This window comes from Lytechinus pictus, chromosome 2, assembly GCF_037042905.1.
Source record: "Lytechinus pictus isolate F3 Inbred chromosome 2, Lp3.0, whole genome shotgun sequence".
Classification (NCBI taxonomy): Eukaryota; Metazoa; Echinodermata; class Echinoidea; order Temnopleuroida; family Toxopneustidae; genus Lytechinus; species Lytechinus pictus.
The window spans coordinates 16,797,437-16,818,934 of record NC_087246.1 but is presented as its reverse complement, the minus strand read 5'-3'; the positions used below and the strand labels follow the sequence as shown (position 1 = coordinate 16,818,934).

At 34.9% G+C, this 21,498-nt stretch overlaps 1 protein-coding gene across 1 annotated transcript; it reads right to left on the bottom strand.

Moving 5' to 3' along the window:
- Window positions 1–1,764: 1,764 nt before the first annotated feature.
- On the bottom strand, window positions 1,765–13,436 carry LOC129254689 (bleomycin hydrolase-like). Its single transcript, XM_054893197.2, has 10 exons — window positions 11,552–13,436; window positions 10,946–11,095; window positions 10,367–10,597; window positions 9,814–9,906; window positions 7,979–8,134; window positions 7,514–7,672; window positions 6,567–6,634; window positions 6,247–6,364; window positions 5,808–5,880; window positions 1,765–4,423 (listed from the first exon to the last, which is right to left on the bottom strand). Exons 2-10 carry the CDS (start codon window positions 11,075–11,077, stop codon window positions 4,254–4,256), a joined length of 1,200 nt encoding a protein of 399 aa, XP_054749172.2. The 5' UTR covers window positions 11,078–11,095; window positions 11,552–13,436; the 3' UTR covers window positions 1,765–4,253.
- Window positions 13,437–21,498: the final 8,062 nt, after the last annotated feature.

The following is a 21,498-nucleotide window of genomic DNA, read 5'->3' as shown; positions in this document are numbered from 1 at the left end:
TATATTAGTATCCTACCTAATAAGTACAGTATGTGAAGGGTTGCAAACATCCGTCATTCAACAAACCTTTTAGACCATCCCAATAAATCCTGATAAGTTATTGAATTGTTTGGCTAATTCTTGATTGTTAACCTATGGTGATTCAATCGAGAGGGTTCTTATTGTCAAATACTCAATAATTCATAAAGAAATAGATATGTTTACTCAGTCTGCTATGACGCATCGGTATAGCACCAGAATATCTTATAAACGTGGACTACATGTTCCTAAAGTAAGAACTGAACATGGCAGAAGGGCTTTTTCTTTTGAAGGTGTTTTTATCTGGAACAATCTTCCAGCTGAAGTTCGAAACTGCCAAACCAAACAATCCTTCTGCACTAGGTACATTAAGTTAACAAATAATTAGAATGAATATACTAAGTACTGTCAAGTATGGGCTATTATACAGATATTGCCTACCTAGAGTTTGAATATAACATTTCCACTCCCCGACAGAGTTATATTTTTCCCAAGGGATTATATTTTGCCCGAAGCGCGCAGCGCTGAGGGAAAATATTCTCCCGAGGGAAAAATATAGCTTCGGAGGGGAGTTGAAATGTTATTTATTAAAAACGATAGACCAGGCAATATCTGTTATATTATATAGTCTTTGTGGATTTGCCATCAGAGATTGCATTCATCATCTGGCTCCAACCTGAAATTCTTGCTACAGCTCTGATACATCTACCTCATAATAGAATTTCCTTTGAAAATACATCAAGCGCGTTCTTAATGCAATCGACGCGTTAACAGTAGTGCGTACATCAAATAAACTTCCTGATTACGCAACTTGTAAGCAGCGAGTGACGTCACCTTAGTGAATATAACGCCGCAATTGACAATACAACAGTTATATTCACCGAGGTGACGTCAAAACCCAGAATATAACAAATGTGATCCTCGCAGCTATGGTCACGTGATGGCGTATTGACCTATCACTGATTCGAATCTACATAACCTATGTAACATAATTAAATGCCAACCATTATCATTATTTTTTAAAGATTAATTCTCCCCTTAACATGTAAATTTCAGTTATATCTTGTTTTTTATCTATGTCTGGAACTCAATTACTTTTTTCCTGTCTCTATGTATATACTTAGTAACCAACAGCTAGAAATTATACAATTGACGACAACAAATTTTATGTTTTAATGCTTTTTTGATAACTACCTTCCAAAATAAGAGGATTACTGTTCACTTCATTGAAGATACCACCTAATGTTTATCATGATTTTCTTTGTTTAAATATTCATTATGATTTTCCCTTATATTAACACATTACTTTCAAGATGCAACAATTTGTTTTTCAAAATTGTGTTCATATATGATTTTCGTAATAAGTTTTACTAGCAGAGATTGCAATTGACTTTATCTTACTATAACTATCTTCTGTTTATTTTATATATATATATATGAATGTTTGTAATTTTATGTGTTTTTTATGTTATGCAGGGCCCCCATGTAAAACAGTATTCAAATTACTGATGGGGCTACCCTGATGAAATAAAACTAAATGAATAAAAATAAATAAAGTAGTTTAAGATGATGCCACATGGAGGTTATAGCAATGGGAAACATGTGCATCAGATCTAAAAACAATGATTTATCACAGTATGATGCACAGGTTTTTATTGTTTGTTCTCCAACATGTCTGCTTTTTGGAACATTCTACTTACTAAGAAAGACATTTTTTTTAAAAGAAACACATGAAAAATATTCACATAGAAATCGTACAGGATTTATTCAGTCCAATAAGAATCTCGCAAATACATTGATAGGGGTATTTACAATTTCCTCAAAATCTATTACCTTCTCTGGTAAAAACCTATAAAAAGAGCTATGGTATAAGATAATCTATTACATTAGTAGAATCCCTACAGGTACATACGTACGTCAACTATGATCCAATATGGTCTAAATGGTAAATCTAATATTGCAGTTATTAAGTAATACAAAATTTAGACACAGCTAATATCAAAACATATAAAACTAACAATTTACCCATATCAAGGTCGGGAGTTTATAAATGTTTTGAGATTTACTTGAACAGATTAACTTTTGAAAGTTGAACAACTGGCAGGATCAAAAAAAGAATATAAAGATTTATCACCAAACAGCCACCACAATCACAACAAGTGCTTAATTTGTGCGAAAAGATAAAATCTAGTTGTCCTGTCTATACATACAGCATTTCTTAATATTAGAATATATTAGGGATATAGATGTTATCTACACCAGTAATAAGTAAATACTCATTTAATCCACTTAGTTGAAGATACATTTCAACTCAAACACTACATAAAAGGAATGGTCGTTATAAAAACAATCTCGAATGAAGTATATTCTTTTCTTACAGGATGTATACACGTACCTGCCCCAAAAGAAGATTGATTCAAATACACATAAAACTGTTTTATCATTTCATGAAAAAATCGTTTTCAGACAAGAAAAGGAAATTCATGTAGAATAAATGGCTTCACATGATTTAAGTATAATTTGTAACACAACGTTAAATGTATGATCATGTAGTTCTGGCCTGATATCCTTGAGTAAAATGATTGATTTCACATAATGTTCAATCATAAAATCAACCCTAAGAAAGCTACAATCATTAAGCTTTGTGTTATCGGCCCCAGACCATATAATGGCAGTGGTTTTTTTTTACTCATTTTGATTTCTTTTACCATTCCCATGTAGTGGAGAGAGACCACTAATTTTAAATCATGGTTTAATTTAACTTTGTTCACCTTGGTGAAAAGGTGACCAGCACTTCTGACTCTTAATACAGGTAATGCTGCCTAAGGAAAATCTCTAGGATACCACAGAAATCTGTCCAACTTTGAAAAAAAAAATCTGATCAAAAACTTCTACTCAGACATTTAATTGACTAATCGGTTGCAAAGAGAAATGAATATTTATAGGACTACAGCAAACATGGTATAAAGCTTAGATAAGAGAGAGAGAACAAACGCAAGAGAACCCATACAATCCCCGAAGAAAAAAGTATGTAATCCAACCCCCTAATGAGGTGGAGGGGCTTTCTGGGACCCCGTTTCATAAAACTTGTTATATAAATTTGCAATAACAGACAAAAGCTACTGAAATCATTCGATTTGACTGGCTGATGGTGACCTTGTTATAGAAATTCTGACTTTACTATAACAAGTCTTCATGAAACGGAACCCTGGCGTGATTCGGCTCTACTTCATGCTTTCATATGACAAACACCCAACACATGCCATTACCATGGCATGAAGTGGAATAAAAATTAAGAAAAATGGGGGTTGGATATACTAATAGGATGATTAATTTATGGAATTACCCATAAAGCATAATACATAATATTTTAGAAATTCTTTGATAATTCAATCACCCAAATCCCTGAACCCAAAATTTAAAAACAATACTGGCACATATCACTCCATTAATTATATTTATTTGAGAATAGAATTTGTGACTAAATCTCTGTATCTACACACTAAGAAAGTTAAGAGCTTAAAATATTAGACACAATATACCAGAGAACAAATACAATACCTGAACCAAAAAAAAGAAGAAATAAATTAAACACACTGGCTCATGACATTCCATAAATCACATATTAAATTTGTCTATGTTCTCCTACCTCATTATTTCAGGAAAATCATCATTTACTTGAAATGACTAGATAAGTGATGTCCTGTTGAAAACTTTGCTTTATTATTACCCTGAAAATGAAGCCATGGTGTCATGTCAGTTCCTCTATTAAGGATGAAGTGACATGGCAGCCATATATATAAAAAAAATATTCTGATGCCAGTAACATAAAGCTTGGCATTTGATCATTGAACTGATATTATGATTGATTTTATTGCTCACAATATGCAATTAAGTGTAAAATTCAACTGTATGATCGATTGCTAAGCATTGTGTGACAGGCCCTGAACTTTTTAATTTTGTAATAATTGAAAATATGGCTGACTTTCAATGATTATTCATCAGTTGGAAAAATACTTAACCTTTTGAAATATAACATTTTGAAAAATGTAACTATAAAGGTGGATGGGCTGGAAAAGTTTAAACTCAAGCTGGATAGCTAGATCACTTTTTTTAATGGACTCAAAGCAGGAAATATCAAGCCAAAATGGGCAAGTTGGAGTTTCTGTGTTTTTATATATGCATTTTATTTGTGATCTAATTTTGTGATTACTTGAATGAACCCTATGATATATTTAGAGTTTGGCAGAGACAGGATGTGCAAGAGAGCCCATAGGGTCCCATGGAGGTAGAACAATGGGTTCCTTGGTTTGGACAGCTAGGACTTCAGCAGGAACGTATGCCTTGTCAACAACCACTTCAAAGACAAACTCAGAGAACCACTCATCTGACATCACAAGGTACCCTGAAAAGGTTTTTTTTTTAAAGAGAAAACAAATAATTAAAGTTTGCACACATATTCAATGAAATTCTGGTAAAAATACAAATCGATTTCAAAAGACACCCTCTGTTCTCAAGGTGTGTTCTCCTATCCCATTATTGGGTGATTGCATATATGGTGTCTGCTGAACTGGGGTCCAAACCCTATTATGGGTTTAGAAAATGATACAAATCGTACGCCTGATAGTTCAACACTACATGATATCAATCTCAACACCAGTCATGCTTCTAATTATTTTTCGTGGCCAGTGTTTGTTTCACCTCAACATTATTAAACACCCATGTTAAACACCAAACATGAGGTGACCTCCTGGCTCAGGGAGCACAGCCAGACTTCCATGTTGCGTGCTGTGGACATTGCTTGCTGCTCCCTTCTTTACACCAGCGTTCTAAACTTGAGATCATCCATTTGCTTTAGGAAAACACCTTTGCAAGTAGGATGTTGTGGCTGGTGTTGTTTTGTCTCCATATCAATAAATTGTAATAAACAGATGGGCAATTCCATGAAATATGCATGTCCGACCCCCTGTATGTGGGACCTTCATGAAATTTTCCGTCTCTGATTTCATGTTCTTTTGACAGTCTGTAATGTCCTCATAGGACCATGACTTGGTCAGTTTATGAACTGAAGGATAAAGACTTGAGAAAAATAGGGGTCGGGCATACAAGAAGATTGATCATTTAATGGAATTAAAAAAATGTGTTATTGAGCACTATGTCGGAAGTGTACAATGTATTGTTAAGTCAATGGCAGACTTCATACTGATCAATATGACACTTAAACTAAGTAAAAGATGAAACAATATTTCAGAATTTTAGCCCTGCATGTAACACTGCACATAAGATCACACACTGGTTAATAAAATTAGTTACCTCTGTAATATGCCAACAGGAATTAGAAATTAGGGAAACACTTTTTTTCATGTAGAATCGATTAAAAAAAAAGGCTGAATATGACTTCCTAGCAAAGTCATTTCTCCCTTTAAATTGAATTACAATGGACTATTGAATAGATTTGTCAATGTTAACAGGTTCAATTAAGCTGGGGTGATAATATCCATCTAGCAATATTTAGAGTATTAGAGAGTTAAATAGATGTAGCATATCATTATCATCATCATTATTAGCATAAGGACAATTCCATGAAATAATCATATCCTTTGTTTGTCAAAGCCCAATTTTCCTAAATTTTCAACTTTCAATTTATTTCATGAATTGCTCTAACCATGATTATTTGAGAATAAAACTTTTGATACGAATTAGAAAAGAAATTGTTTCAGGAAGGACCCACATATGGTGGTCTGATGTAGAGTTAATGTCTCTGAAAAGTTTTCAGAATTTAATTTTACCTTTCTCGCCTGTGTCTTCACCCCATGAATTCTCAACCCTCCATTTAGTTGTCTTGGTATCGTTTTCAGCACCCTATTGGGAAGAAAACAAATACAACGCATTCATTATCACATGGCAACAGTAAAGAGGGAAAACAAAGCGGATGAGCACATAATATAATTTTGGCAAGCCACTTTTCCAGGTCCAGGTTTACAACTTTGAAACTTTGATGTTTAACTGATGAAAACAGCAACATCGCTTATTATTTATAAAGAAACATACAATAACAATATTGCCAATAACCACGAATATAAAAACGTTACATGCATAACTGATACCAACAGAGATGATAAAATGTTGTAATGATGATGATGATGACAATAATGATGGTGATGAAGATAACAAGATTAATAAAGGACGTCAATGCGGGAAACACCTCTAGTAAATCTAAATACTCACATCGGTTCCTACTCCTGTAAGTACCATAGCATGTGTCATCAATGATTCTCCAAACAGAAGTCTTTCGGCCTTGTCCAGTTGTAAACTCTGAATTCCAAACACCAACTCATAGTCCAAGCTAAAAAGAAAATAATCAAACATCAATGAAATCATAAGATGCTTGATCATGTACTAATGTTTTAGGAAAATTAAATCGCATCATATACATATAACAAAAGAAAGCTCAGCTAAACCAAGCTGAAAATTTTGAAAATTATATTATATGGTGTCATTCTTATTAAGTGATAATATATGATGGACAACAATTAAGATCTACTAACCTTTTTGTGTCTAGTATGCCGGTCTTCCTAGTGCTAAATTTGCCAACATCACATCCAAACCAAACGGGCTGTAAGGGTGAAAGACAGAAAGTGAATCTAATTTATTATTGTAGAGTTCAAAAGATGAAATACGAGTGTGGGTATCTATTCTAGGCTTGAATCCAAACCACTTGAATCCGTCTGCTGCAATCAGAATTCTGTAACACTTATTTTGTGGTGTTGCGATGAAAAAAGTGACAGCAGGACAATTGATGATAATATATTCTTTCTGAAAGTAAAAAAAAAAAATTGATGTGTAAATTTAATTCTAGATTTCTTGAAAAACATATTTTTTCAAGCACAGATTTGTACAAATGAAGAATGAAACAAAGTCTATCAGGACGATTCCTTGGTCAGTCGCATTATGTCAATTATATTACTGAGTGTTGTCAGTTTTACAAGGGTGAGACTTTCTATCAAGTTTATATTGTGAATTCAACTTGACAAACCCTTCAAGTAATACACTGGGAAAGGCTACAGGCTGTATATTGTTAACAGCATGAAATCATAAATATTGGTCAGTTGCATTACAAGAAAATGAGATGGCAAAATATTGACCAATTACTTTTTGAAAGTTGTTAACCTACAAAACATGAATTTCTAAACAAGTTTTACTTTTAAAAAATATCTAGATTTGAAAAAGAGCCAATTCAAGATTTTTACTTGTTTTCATCAATTTGGCAAAAGCCTGGGTAATAATGAAAACAGTGATTTGAGCACAGTGTAGAGTGGATGATTGTGCTCTATAAGGTTATATACAGGTTGCATTTAATTCATTATTTTTTCATCACTATATCTTTTCTTCCGTTTTTTTTTTTGGGGGGGAGTAATAAAATTGATTGTTTCCAACTTTTTTTCTTCAATATTATCAAACTTTGTCTTGAATTTAAAGAATAAATATGACTTACCTCTCCATTCTGTATTGATTTAAGGGCAGTGGATTTGAGAATGTCAATGGGTTGGTTGTTATAGAGGGTCTTTTGACCACCAACCATGTTGCCTAAGTACTGGACAGTATACATCTCTTCATACTTGTTCTTTGGTCGTGGATCATTCACTATGCACACCTAGGTAGAAGATGAAAAACTTCAAATAAATTCAAATTCACCTTAGATTCATTTAAATAAACAATACATAAAATTCTATCCAAAAATATACATACAGTAAAGTATATGCTCTGGAGGTTGTTATTTTTAATCAAAATAAGGTTTCCACATAGGGTCAAGCTGAGAAACAATCCACTTATATATGAACGCAAATTTATGGTATATTTGATGACAATAATCATGCAAAATGGTTACATGTTTGAAGGACAACATTAGAGTGTTATGTATCGGCTTGCGGAGCAATTGGGACACCAAACTAAAGCTTACCTTCTCATCCATGTTAAAGACGGGTTTGACATGCTGAAGATAGAAGTCTTTAGGTGTGATTGGTCCTACAGATTGAAAGGTCTTGGTCTTGTCATGGTAATCCCAGGTGAAGGTTGTAGGTGGGATACCAAGACAGATACTGGTTACCCGGAAGATCTAGTGTATGACGCAGCAGGAGGGAAAGTAGGAAACAAAAGAAAAGTCAAAACAAGGATGATTAATTACAAAAAAAATCTCTCTTGTAATAAATGAGAAAATTGCTAGGAAATTTGGTTTCAGAAAAACAAATAATCTAATCTTTAATCAAGTATAAAAAAAAACTAACATAAAAACAAGACAAAATAATAATAATAATTACAGAATGAATACATCGGAATGATGTCTCCAAGCGCTTCAAAGATTACTACCCCAGTCATAGGATCCTTGCATGCCTGCACAAAATGTATACACTTTCTCCACTCCCTGAAGAGCATTTCAAGTGACAAGAGTTTCAAGATTCATTTTCTAGGTATCACATTTTCTTTCACATTCTACCAGGTACCCATTCAGTACCTGGGTATATACAATCCTGTAGATTACACCCTGGGTGAAGTGCCTGACGATTTTTTTTTGGCGATATTTTCACGATAGCACAATCAGCAGCCAAGATCTTGTTTTTCTAGTCTCCAAAATACCTTAGTCTCATTAGGGGAAAACCATTCCCAGTGCTCAACGAAAAAAAAAAAGGATATTTCTCAAAAATAAATACCAGTAAATCTATTAAAACCTAGTTATTTTTTTATTTCTAAAAATACATTCATATATTACTTTCTTTCAAATTAATATTATTATTTTTTTGAGGGAGGGGGGTTGCATTGGGGTGGGGCTCGAACTTCACCACACATTAAGAAAAACAATGACCCCCTGCAAGATTATCTGACAATTGACCAACAGAAAATGTGAGAAGCATGACTCTGTACAAAATTCTAATCTGTGATGAGTGGAAGATGAATAGGAATTGAACTCTGGACTTTGAGCAGACTTTCCTCTATAAACACATTGTAAAACAGTACAAAAATTCTGGTATACATTGGCAAACACATTACATTAATGTGCTAATAAATACCAATTTCTCTAAATTGATCTAATACAGCATGACTTACTTCACTATTAATTACAAATATGAGCTATTGTTTAGAACGTTTTATTTCATTTCAATAAAATATATTTATAAAGTGTGTTCATCACATTGATAAAGCATGTTAGTTGGTTTATAAGTCTGTCATTTTTTTTTTTTTTTTTTTTTTTAATACAAATTCCTAGGTTAAAAAAAAAAAACCCATACACACCCATAATCACACAGAGATGGGCAATTCAAACCCTCTTAATTCCAATGTGCACAGTCATGGAAAATCTACATACAGTGACAAGTAGCCAAATGTAATGTTGCTTAGGTTTACCAGACTTCTGGGTAGTCATGTTACATGCCAACATGCACACTCTAATCAACTCATAATCTTGTTGATAAATAGGTGATTAGATGATAAAAAGTATCCAATGTATGATCTGACCAATGGGGTGATAAGTTACATACCACATGCAACTGACAATTCAAGCACAATTTTCAGTCAGAGTTAATCATTGTCAAAACCCCCTTAAATTAACCTCAAGCATTCATCGTCAACAAATAGTAATTATTATTCCCAGAGAGCTTGTGAAAATTTGAGGTACAAGAAAAGTTGATAAAATGGAAGATAAATTGTTAAAGATTTGTGTGATATTTGGTAATCCATGGTTTGACTCCTGATTTGGACCAAGTCCATTTTTGTGATACAGGCCAAAAACTTTAAGCTCACCTCTGCCATCTGTTCCTTGATCCTTGCCTCAATGTCTGAGGCCGAAGATTTCTTTTCCACCATATCACGTAGCTCCTTGGCATAATCACGCAACTGTCATACAATGAGAATTAATATATGATATTAATAATAACATGCATCATTTATGTAGTGCTCAATACAATGTTTCAAAGTGCTGTACATTATCACCCTGACACTACTATGATCAGTTGCTTGAGCATGAGCATTAACGGAATTTCCTCCCACTAGATATCCATTAACTTCACCTGGGAGGAGAGTGGCAAATAGAGATAATAAATGCAATCAATGGTATAGGTTGTTATATATTCCCAGCTCCCAGTCAACTCTAAGACCAAACTTTTATTGACTGCAGACCCATTCATCAAGTACACAGCATTTCAATCCTTCAGAGCAGAGTTTTCAAAAAGGATAAATTTAGAGGAAGTACTGAAATTCAATAAATCTTTGACCGACTGGAGAAGCATCAATGAAGGACTAAGAGATATTCTAATGCATTATGCACTTCACAGAAGTGGTATGTTATTATTATTACCTTGGTTGTGAGGGTGACATTGAGCCTCCGTGATGCTCCAGATGAGTGTGCCTCAGGGAAGCATTTCTTGGGCATCACTCCATACTTATTGACCAAATTGACCAGCATGTCCCATTGACCACCATCATTGGTTGGACAGGTCAGCATAAAACTGACCAAACGGCCCTCCACAGGCTCCTCTTGCTTGAAGATCTCAACCATGGAAGTGAGGAAGTAGTTTGAGCGTTCGATCTAGGGATATAGCACAGAAAATAACATCAAAATACTACAAATCATGTACCTTTCTTACATGTACAACACCTAGGGCAGCTCAACCACAACTAAAACTGGTCACTATTGCTGTTGCTATTGCTACCACTATCACTACTACTACCACCATTACTTCTGTTATTACTGCTTAGTACACTTCTACAAATACCAGTTTTATATGCATATACATGTAGAGTACAAAGGTTATGCTATAGTGTGATGAAGATGAATAAAAAATAATCAAGATTATATAGATCTAGCAAATCAATTTCTACCTTATAAAAGAAAATCATAATTGGATGTACTGAATTTTCAATGGATTAATCTCACCTTATCCCAAAAGAAGAGATGATTCTGACTGAATTCAAACTCCTCTATGTTGAGTTTTTTCATGAATGGGATACGCATGGTGTTGAGACAGGCAAAGATCCAGCAACGCCCAGAGCTCCGCTGGTTGGTCATTGGCTTTGCCTCAGCTACCTAAAGTTACAAGAAAAAAAGTGAGGAGCATGCGTAATGTGTTGCAGGAAAATACATGTTAACACATGTTTTTTATGGAATATGCCCACACTTATACCCCCTTCAAGCAGGTGACTTCCAGCTAATTACATGTATTTGGTCAACTTCAGGGTGAACAAGAGTCATGTTTTTTTTCCTTTCCCAGTGGTGAATGTTCTCAAGGATGATCTACTTATATTTGCTCTTATGAGGGGTGTTTCACAAAGATCTATATAACTATAAATCACATATAAATTACCAATTGGTTGAGGAATATCATACATCACCGTATTGGCCATATCACATTCATGGGACATACACCATTTTCGATCCATCAAACATTATGCATAAAAATTCAGGTTGGTATTGCCTCTCAAACATGACTTTTAGTCCAATATAACTTTCTTTAACACCCACTGGACTAACAAACGAACTTACTTTGTGAGTATAAGCATGAAGGTTCTGTCCTACTGCACGATGAGGAACACAGAACTCCAAAGGATCATACTTGGTGGCAGCATTCTGTGCCAGAAGGTTCTTAGGATCTGCTTCAAAAGCTGCTCTTAATCCTGCAATCTCTTCATCGGAAATCTCTGTGGAGGAAATGACAGGAGTACGTTACAAGGAAATGAGTAAAAACCCATCTTGGTAATTCACATATCACACAAGAAGAGTCAAGTAGGAATGAGGCGGACATTATTTGAATCGTTCTTAGAGATGTGGGAAAGATGAGTGTCACCTGTTTGCCTAAGCTAACTCTCTTCCGGTATCTTGCAGTAGAGCAGGCAATGTTAAACAAGGAGGCTGCAAGAAACAAGATGGCAACTTCTGACAATCCACTGAGTTTACAAGTTTGGTAGCACCTCCAAAAAGGGAAAGGGGTACACCACATTCCTGGCCTCAACTGATTCTGGAACAGTTGGAATGTGTCTTCATGACATCAGCTCAGAAAGTGCTGTCATACCTTTCAAGGAAATGGAAGAAACTCTTAATGAGTTACTTTCACTCAGATCATAATCAAGCATGGACACACTGCTTTCAAAAATAAAAAATACCAAGACGGATACATGTCGGTGTGAAGTGAATAAAATCTACATCCAAAAGCTGGAAAAGTTCAGTGGATCAACACTACCCAAGGTAACTGAGAACTGGGCTGACATTGATGAAGAAACAAAGCAGCAGATAGCTACCATCAATGATCTTTACTGCGGCAAACACCTTGTACCAAACTCCAAGAATATGCATCTGCAGCCCTAATTGAGTGGGAAAAGATCAAAAGCTGCAGTGGAAAACTTGGCAGGGAAAACAATTGCTGTGGGCCAGGCAATAGGGCAAGTCTGCATGTCTTCTCACTGTTAGTTAGAAGATTCTGTAATCAACAGTGACCAACAGTCTGGTATGGTGGAGGAATTCAAGGCCATTGTCCCATCTTCACAGCTTGTGGCATACGAAGGAAACAGATTCCATGTGCCTTTTCACAACAGTGCTGCAGTGATCTAGCATACAGAACACTTTCATGAGTTGTGTGCTTGACCCAAAATGGGAAGAGAATTCATCAAATGTCTGACAGAAAATTTAGATGATGTATTGTAATTCGCCGGAATTCGTGCTATGGGTATAATTGGCCAGCGTATCCCCCTTCCAGTCATGAAAATGGCGGAGAGTGACATACATGTGATGGACACCAATGTATAGTACAAGCACCTGCACTGAAAAAAAAAAGAGGTGAATGGATGAATGTTCCCACTCCCTCCTCAACAACAGTATGTTTCCTTTTTCAAGGAATTCCCCCCCCCCCAAGAGAAATGAGATGCATGGAGCTCTCTACCAGACAACTACAGAAGATGTTAAGCATCTCACCAAGCAAGCTCTGTCTGTTGTGCTCCACAACATGTTTGTGTCTGATCTCCAGACAATTAGAAGAATAAGAAGATCCCTTGCCTAGAGGGAGATTTCACAATACAGATGCACAGCTGAGGACAGAAAACCTAAACATGTCCCAAAGATAGTCTTTCGGCAGAAAGAGTTTTCGCAGGCCTTGACTATCTCAAGAGAAAGATGCCAAATGCAAACACAGTACTATCATTTGAGAGGGTACTGCTGTGGACTCTCAACAAGACTTGACACAATCTAGATACCATGCATCCTGCAGAAAGAGAGAAATTCATCTCAGGTGCCAGGAGAAAATGAGCCAGCAACCTCCAACTCTACCGGAGCAATAATGCTGCCCTGAAGAAGCAGACAGCTAAATGCTTGCAAGAAAGCATAGACAGGAAGGAAGCTAAGCAGCGCTCTTTAACAAGATAGCAGCAGAAAAAACCCCAATGCAATCAGCAGTTGTGGTACATATATGATCTGCAGCACTACCACTTACGTTGACAAGATGATGGAAAAGTTAAATCCTAAAGACATTGAGCAGAGTCTTCATGTCCAATTCAAGCACTGGAAAACTACCAGCAAGGGAGGAATCCCAAAGGATTTATTCTACCTTACCAAAGCTGGGAAGAAACTTTACAAAAATGATCTGGATTGCATCTAACTTGAAAAAGTTATCCGCCAAGTCATTGAGTCATTATTATTTAACAAATGATAATTATTTGTTGAATAATAATTTTCTATAAATTGTTCTACAAAACGGTGCCTCATGGTCATTGTAGCTAGACCTACATCATAACAAAGCGTGTCAAGCCACTAAGCAAAGGGTCGAGCCTATCGATTGAATATTGTAAGATTTTGAAGTTGCCAGCAGATCGGTCTGGTGAGAAACGTCTCATTTTTTCTATTTTACATACCGGTAACTAAATTATATTCTTTATAGGCATTCTGTGTATTAATGTGAAAAAAAAAAGAATAAATTGTTATTCTCCTAAATGAATGTGGTAAATGTGGATTTTTGAGAGAAATCCAGAATTTTTACCACGTTCGACACGTATACGTACATGTAGTTCTACAGGCACCGTGTCTAACGCTAGGCTCCATGATTTAAAGAAATATTTAGATGATACAAAATAATATGTTACTGAAGTCCTCTACATAGGCTAACCTGCCAGAACAAATTTAAGAATTTAGAGCAGAAAAAAAATCACCCAGTCCGAACTCTTCCTCTTCGCATTTAATCATTCTTGATGATACATGCAATTGCAAGTCATAGTTTTAGACATGTCATAAGAGTTAAGAAATGAAAGATCATTAGATAGGTATGTGCGAATACAGCCGCATCGCAAGCGCTGGTTTTGGCTGCACTGGTTTCGCGCGGGTTTTGCTGCAAGTGGCATCGCCTCTTTTAATGCGCATGCGCACATAGTTGCATGTGATCTTGTGCCTTTTTTTCAGACAGAGGAAGATGTGCACTTTTTGTACATATAAGTTTCAATATGGATACTCGCCTCAGTCGCCTGTGAAGTGTGGATATCGGAGCTTGAAAGTTCATCAAATTTTTGGATGCGTAAATGATCGAAATTTTGTGATGGTAAGTAGAAAAAAGTTCCAATTATGTATATTTATTCCTTCTAAAACTATTGATGTTCAAAATAAAACCAAATATATTAGATTCTATTGAAACGCAGTCCAGATATATGAGCCGCAAGCTATCCTTGTCACCGCCGGTCTCTCGGCAGTCGAGCTGCCCAATGAGGTGGGTGGGCCCCCACCGGTCTCTCGGCAGTCGAGCTACCCGATGCGGAGGGCTGGGTGATGGGAGCGGTCGATAGTGAGTCGTTCATGCTGGATTGAACTGGATCAGAATTGTTTGTTACTTGATAATATTGTGCCTTTTTCTGAAAATTTCTGTCATTATACCGTAGATTATTATTCTTATACTGATTTTAATATATACAATGTACATTTTGTCACAAAAATATTTTTTCTTCCCAAGTCAAGAGTCAAGGTGGTTGATTGTTCCATCATGTTTCATCATTTGGAAACTGGATTCTTTTGGAAGTGGAATATGTTGACTTTTTAAATAAAAATGCAAAATCTATAGTTTATTTTTTTTCTTTTGTAGGAAAAAAATATATTTGGAAACTTTTTGATCATGTTTCATTATTTTGAGACTGGATTTGCTTTAGAAAGGGGACTATCATAAATGTTGACTTTTTAATTAAAAGCAATGGCAAAAGGAAGCTGCTGAAAACTGCTTATCTAATAAAAGAGAGCCAATGGAGTAAATTGGAAAGTCAAAAGGGGCCTAAGCTTTCGATCCTAGCAGAATCTTCTTTTAATTAAAATGCAAAAATTATGTTGTTTATTTATTTTTAATTTTTTGTTTGTTTGTTTATTAATTTTTTTATCATGTTTCATTATTTGGAGACTGGATTTGCTTTTGAAAGGGGAATTTCTTAAATGTTGATTTTTAAAAAATTAAAATGCAAGAACTAGACCCCCCTATGTTGTTTATTTTGTTGTTGTTATTTTATTTTTTTTCACTCTTGTAAGAAAATACATGAAAACTCAGAGGAAAGAATATTTTATTTCCAGATGGGTCAAGTCCTGTATTTATGATTTTTTTCTATTTTATCAATTCAATTATTTTTTTTTTCTTGTCTTTTTTTTTTCGTTAGGGGTGCAGGTGGGGGTTGTGTTTTAAACTGGAAAATGGGGATGGGATTGGTACAACTTAGTTTTTGTGTCACTTTTGTTTGTGTCTTGTTTTGAGTGTTTGTTTGGAGCTTTGATGTCTGTTTTTGTAGCTTTGATATCTGTTTTTGTAGCTTTGATATCTGTTTTTTCCTGGTTGTTTTTTGTTTTGTTTTGAAAGAAATAGACCATTCTTTTCTTTTTGCTTCAACTAATAATTTGGTGCCTTTCAAGTCTATCCATGGGGAGATTGGTATGTTTGGATTGTTAGGTTCTTTTCCACAAAATCATGCAAATTTTTTTGTTTTGTTTCATAATAATATGGAAGTATGTGTAAAAAATTGTGTACATTTATATGCAGTGATTTCACTCTAGAATCTGAAATTATTTATTTTTCTTAAAAAAGAGAGCTCAAACAGGGCCTTTGTTATACAATGTATACAAATCTAAGAAATGCATTGGAAACTGATAGAATATATTAAAGCTTAATTTTTATACTTCTTGATACTTGTAATAAATTGCATACAATGCTACATACATATTTTACACTCAGCTGCTCATCCCTCCGAAAAAATTGTAATCAAATGTCCATTGTCTCTAAAATCAAAAGTTACATATCATACATGTATAACAAATTGTTGAAACAATAGAATACATAAGGAATTAGTGAAACAATCAAATACATCAGAAGATAGCACACTTGTAATTTTTATTTGGTCATACAAAGTACAAAAGGAATGATAATTTTCATACATATGTAAAAAAAGACCCCCGTACATACATGTATAAAATTGTATACAATACTAAAGTTGAAAAAGAGCTTGTAATTTATATCAGAAAAACAAAGAAATACATTAGAAATTACAAAAACAACACTTTAAACAAATTCATTTAGGAAATTATCTAAATAGTACATGATGCTGTTTTGATGCTAACTAAATTATATAAATTATCTATCATGAACACCTTCATTTGGCAAAAAAAGGGGCGGGTAATTGTTATTTTGCGTAATTTGCATAATTAATTAAAATTAATTAGAAGAAATTTTACACATATTAAGAAGAAAAATTACAAAGTGACATGATTTATCAATTGAGCTTTCTTTCACCTTTCCATTGATACCTAAATTACTGACAAAGGGCAAAAAAACAAAGAAGTTAGAGCCTGTTGAAGACTTGGGTTCAAAATGGTCACAAAACTCTGTTTTGTATTCCATTGACTTTATATTAAGACAACGACCACAAATTCGGGTGAATATGCGCGACTTAAACTGGAATAACTTTAGAATTTCTTGATGAAAATTAGAGTTCTTGGTGAGTTGGTATCATTTGAAAGGTCTATTTAAGACCTTTCAAATGATACCAAATTTATTGATATTTGATGATTTTCTTTTTTTTGGTCACATACCTACATTAGAAGTAAACCTATTTGATATTGCTTTTCCAGAAATCGGTTTTAAGCATAAAGTGAGTTGTTACATCTTTTCGGCCATCGCGGTCGTATTTTTACGTGCGAGTCACAAGCCGCAAAGCCGCTACGCTACGGTACCAAGTTGCCTGGCCTGGCCACTGAACTGGAAATACGTGGAAGTCGTGTTCACCCAAGCAAAACATCGCCGGCGAACTCGATAAGTCACGTGACCGCCGCCATTTTGCTAGGTCAATTGCTCGAGAACGCGCCGTAGAAGAAAGTAATGAACTATAAATGTATGATATTGATGATTCACCTTCGACAAAACTCTAGTTTGATTTTTTTTTTTATCAATTCACTGTCATTTTGTGCTCTTCTGTCGATGGAGTGGGACAGTTCATTGAGTTAATGACTATAATATATGTTAATATTCATAATTCTATATGCATTTAACTGACACTTTTCTTCACCGATGAAATGAGAACTGTGTATTTTATAAATTTGGGGAAATGTGAAGAATCTTAGTTTGGTTGTTTAGTGTATGCAATCAGTATTTATATAGGAAGATCTTCAAATGTATGTATCTTTCAAAATGACTTCTGCATGGGTGTGATAAGATAGCAAAAATTTCTTGCACTGTAATTCTGTAGCCACCAGGTCGGATATATTGCTTCTTTTTTTTTGAAGGAATAAACTATAATGAAGGGATTCTTGCCTTAAGGTACGTACATGTAGGATTTTATAGCCTTATTTATTGAATAACTTGAGAAAACTATTCTATTTCATTACATACACATATACATGTATCTGGGCAATTCTTGCATAACTGACATGACATTAATTTCAAAACATATCACACTCTGGAATTTTACAATTTTCAAATACCGGTAGTACTTGCTGAGATTATTTGACTATTTATTGTAGTGAACAATTGTACACAAAATGGATCTCCCATGACATGTCATGTCAGGTCTGTTACACTTACAAGTGCATTTTATTTACAATCGTCCAATAATATTTTGTAAAAGTCACTATTTTAATTGGTTGGTGTCTACATTTTTAAAGTAATGAACACTCATGAGTTGCCCTTTGCCCTAACTGGAAATGTGTTCATATATGTACATTACAGTGTACGCACTACCTTGCCGTATCATTTTTTTTAGTAATACTTCGTGACAAAGGATATTTCTTGGCCTCTGTCAAACCATCACTTAATGTACATAAACTGTGTCCTAAACTTATGAAATGACTAAGGCAATGAAGGCACTTAACCCTAATTCTCCCGGGGGGGGGGGCCCCGACAATTTTCGCGATATATCTGCTGCGCAAATTTTTTTGACCTCGCCGCTCACTGACTTTTTACAAAGTTTTCAAGTCTCGCACAAATTTTGAGACCAAATTTGTGACGCCCGGGTAAGCGGTTACGACATTACGCAACATTATGTAAGTGCATGTCAGACCCAAAATTGCTCATAAACGTGATTTCATGTACAAATCCAATGCAAATTGTGTATTTAGCCAAAATTCATAAATGTATCATTATTTCTACTTTACTGATTAAACTTAATTAATTTTGCCTTGTTTATGATCAGAATTAAGTCTGGAACGATTTCCATCGAAAAAACAATACAAAAACAAAAAGTAAAAAAAACAAAGAAATACATAAGAAATTTTAAAAACAATAAAATACATAAGAAATCGGTCTTGGTACCAGAATTTTTTCATTCACAATTGTTAGGAATGCTATAAAGAATATTTTCACCAAAAAATAGCATTCTAGGAGCTTTATTTAGTGAATCAGAGCAAAAAGTATGATTTCATGAATAAATTAGCATAATTAATTCATATAAAATAAAAATATATGAATTCAGTGAAATTTACCAATGCAACTGCGTAGATTACGTCATTCTCTACCATCATGCAATTTTTCGTTGTGATCGCGCAATCCGCGGCTGAGATCTTAAGGGGGGAATGACAAGAATAAAAATACCCCGGGAGATTTAGGGTTAAACAATGGACTGTGCAGATTTTGTTTATAATTTCTCTTAATTCAGTGAGTACTCCCTTGCCAAGAGTGTGCAATTATTGGTGGACCTTTTCCAGTGTAAAGGTACTTGATGAATTGAATGCAACTATACAGGATATCTGCACAGTCCATCTGTGGTTTATACTTGTGCCAGTACGTGCAATTATTTTATAGATTTGACTCAGAATTGTGCAATTACATTGTATTCATTGATTTGTTGTCACTGCTTGCTTGCTTTAAAAAAAATAATTCTCAGCCATTGCCAATCCTATTGTATAGGTGCAATTTATTAACTCAGGAATGTTCTTGCTACTTCAGCTTCCTTTTTATCATTAAGGCAATTGAAAGTATGTGCAAGATGCAATATGTTTTCTCTATAAATATAAAATTAATACTGATGTACTTATACCCCTTTCATAAACCCATCCTCCAATTAGCCGCCTAAGAGTAATGCGGATAATTCAATAAAAATTGCGTTCACAAACTCCGAAAATAATCCGCACTATTTTTACAAGCGCCCGTCCTGAAAAAGGCGAATAATCGTCATGACAACTGCACACGCCCCCTCCGATGCGGTTGTGTTGGAAAAGGGTGACCGTGTGACCGCACCATGGCAATTATCCGCATTATTTGGAAATGCGTTCATAAAGTCAAAATCTGGTCCCGATGCCGCTATTATGCAGATAATTGCAGCATCAAAATAATGCGGATAACTCTGGTCCTCCTCCGTTTTTACGACCAAATTATGCTGCTATTAGTCGCATAATTGGGTTTATGAAAGGGGTATGGCAAAGTGTATTTTAATGTCATTAAGCCAATCATGTACAAACATATTTCTATATGCACAATGTACTGGGACCTGCTAATTCATGTGGTTTAAAAAAAGGGGTTAAAATATTTGACAAGAGTTAGTGGTCTTGTTGTGCAATTTTTGACATGTGGAATATTTCATACTGACCAGGATATGCATATAACTGGTATGTGAAAATAAGCAAAATTTGAAGTGCCACAACTTTTTAAATGGAATTACCATTGCTATGCTTTTCTGATTTGTGCTCTAATTTGTATTATTAAACTTGTTAGAGTTGACTTGGTTTTGTTTATCCATCACCCATTCCTTTATGTAAAGGTGTATTGATGTATATATGTAAGCATACATGTCGTGCAACATCCATGCTCTTCCTAATTAAATTTCATAAGAATTCAAATTCTATTGTGCCCATTTTTATATACACTGTACTTAGTAGACATTTCATGGCTGAGCACACGAAGGTCCAACTTTGAAGGCTTCATTTAAAAGTAACAACCTTCTTGCATTCAAACTTCTATTCAATTTTTCACCCTGAATGTGTGATAGAACAGTATGAGAGGGAGGGAAGGGACTAGTTACTCAAAATTTATATAGAGAAAGTTGAAATGAGAAAGGCAAAATGGTAAAGATGGAGAGAGAAAAAAAGAAACAGACGATCAACGAGAAGAGGTGGAAAGAAGAGAAAGATCAAAGAGAAAGAGAGAGAGAAAGGGGGGAATGACGAGGGATGAGAAAGAGGTGAAAGGCGAGACGAGAGGGAGATAAAAGAGGGCTCGATATAAGGGAGATGGGATATAAGAGGAAATAAAAGAGAGATATAACTAGGGGGATAGAGAGAAAGGGAAGGTAAGAGAGAGAGAGATGAGAAAGAAGAGGAAAATCAGAGAGAAAGAAATGAAAGGAAAAATAATATAGAGGGAGATCGAGATGATAAAGGGGAGAAATAAGAGAGGGGCATGAAAGTAGAAATAGAAGGGGATGGAGAAAAGGGAGGATAAGAGAGATGGACAGAAGAGGAAGATCAGAGAAAATGAGAGGAATGTATCATTATTTCTACTTTACTGATTAAACTTAATTAATTTTGCCTTGTTTATGATCAGAATTAAGTCTGGAACGATTTCCATCGAATGAGACGAATATAAATAGTTGAATGAGAAGGGAGGTTTAAAAAAAAAAGCTAGAGAAAAGGGAAATGATTTCTAATCGTTAAAATAATTTATTTTAACGCAACCAGCTAGTAGCCTTTATTGTTCAGACAAATTGTAGGCCTACTCAGAAAGCAAATTTGTTGTGGGGGGGGCCTTTGACTTTGTCACAGGCGTGTGCGTGAAATAGGTCGAGTTTTTTATGATTTCATCAGTAGAGGCGCACGGCCAATATGGGAGACTCTAACCAATAGGGGAGACAATCTCCAACATTGGAGACTTGCTTTGCAAAAGGACAAAAGAAACAACACCAACAAAAGCATGATTTTTCCACCCAAATTTTGTCTCACTGAGGTCAGAAGCCCATTTGTTTTGTGTGTGATTGACAACAAAAATCCTTATCAAAACAAAAGTAGAC

Coding starts and splice junctions, on each gene's coding strand:
- LOC129254689 (XM_054893197.2), bottom strand. CDS start 11,077: ATGACCAACCAGCGGAGCTCTGGGCGTTGCTGGATCTTTGCCTGTCTC. Junction 6,635..7,513: donor AATCAATACAGAATGGAGAG/GTAAGTCATATT, acceptor TCACCCTTACAG/CCCGTTTGGTTTGGATGTGA. Junction 6,365..6,566: donor GGCATACTAGACACAAAAAG/GTTAGTAGATCT, acceptor TTTTCTTTTTAG/CTTGGACTATGAGTTGGTGT.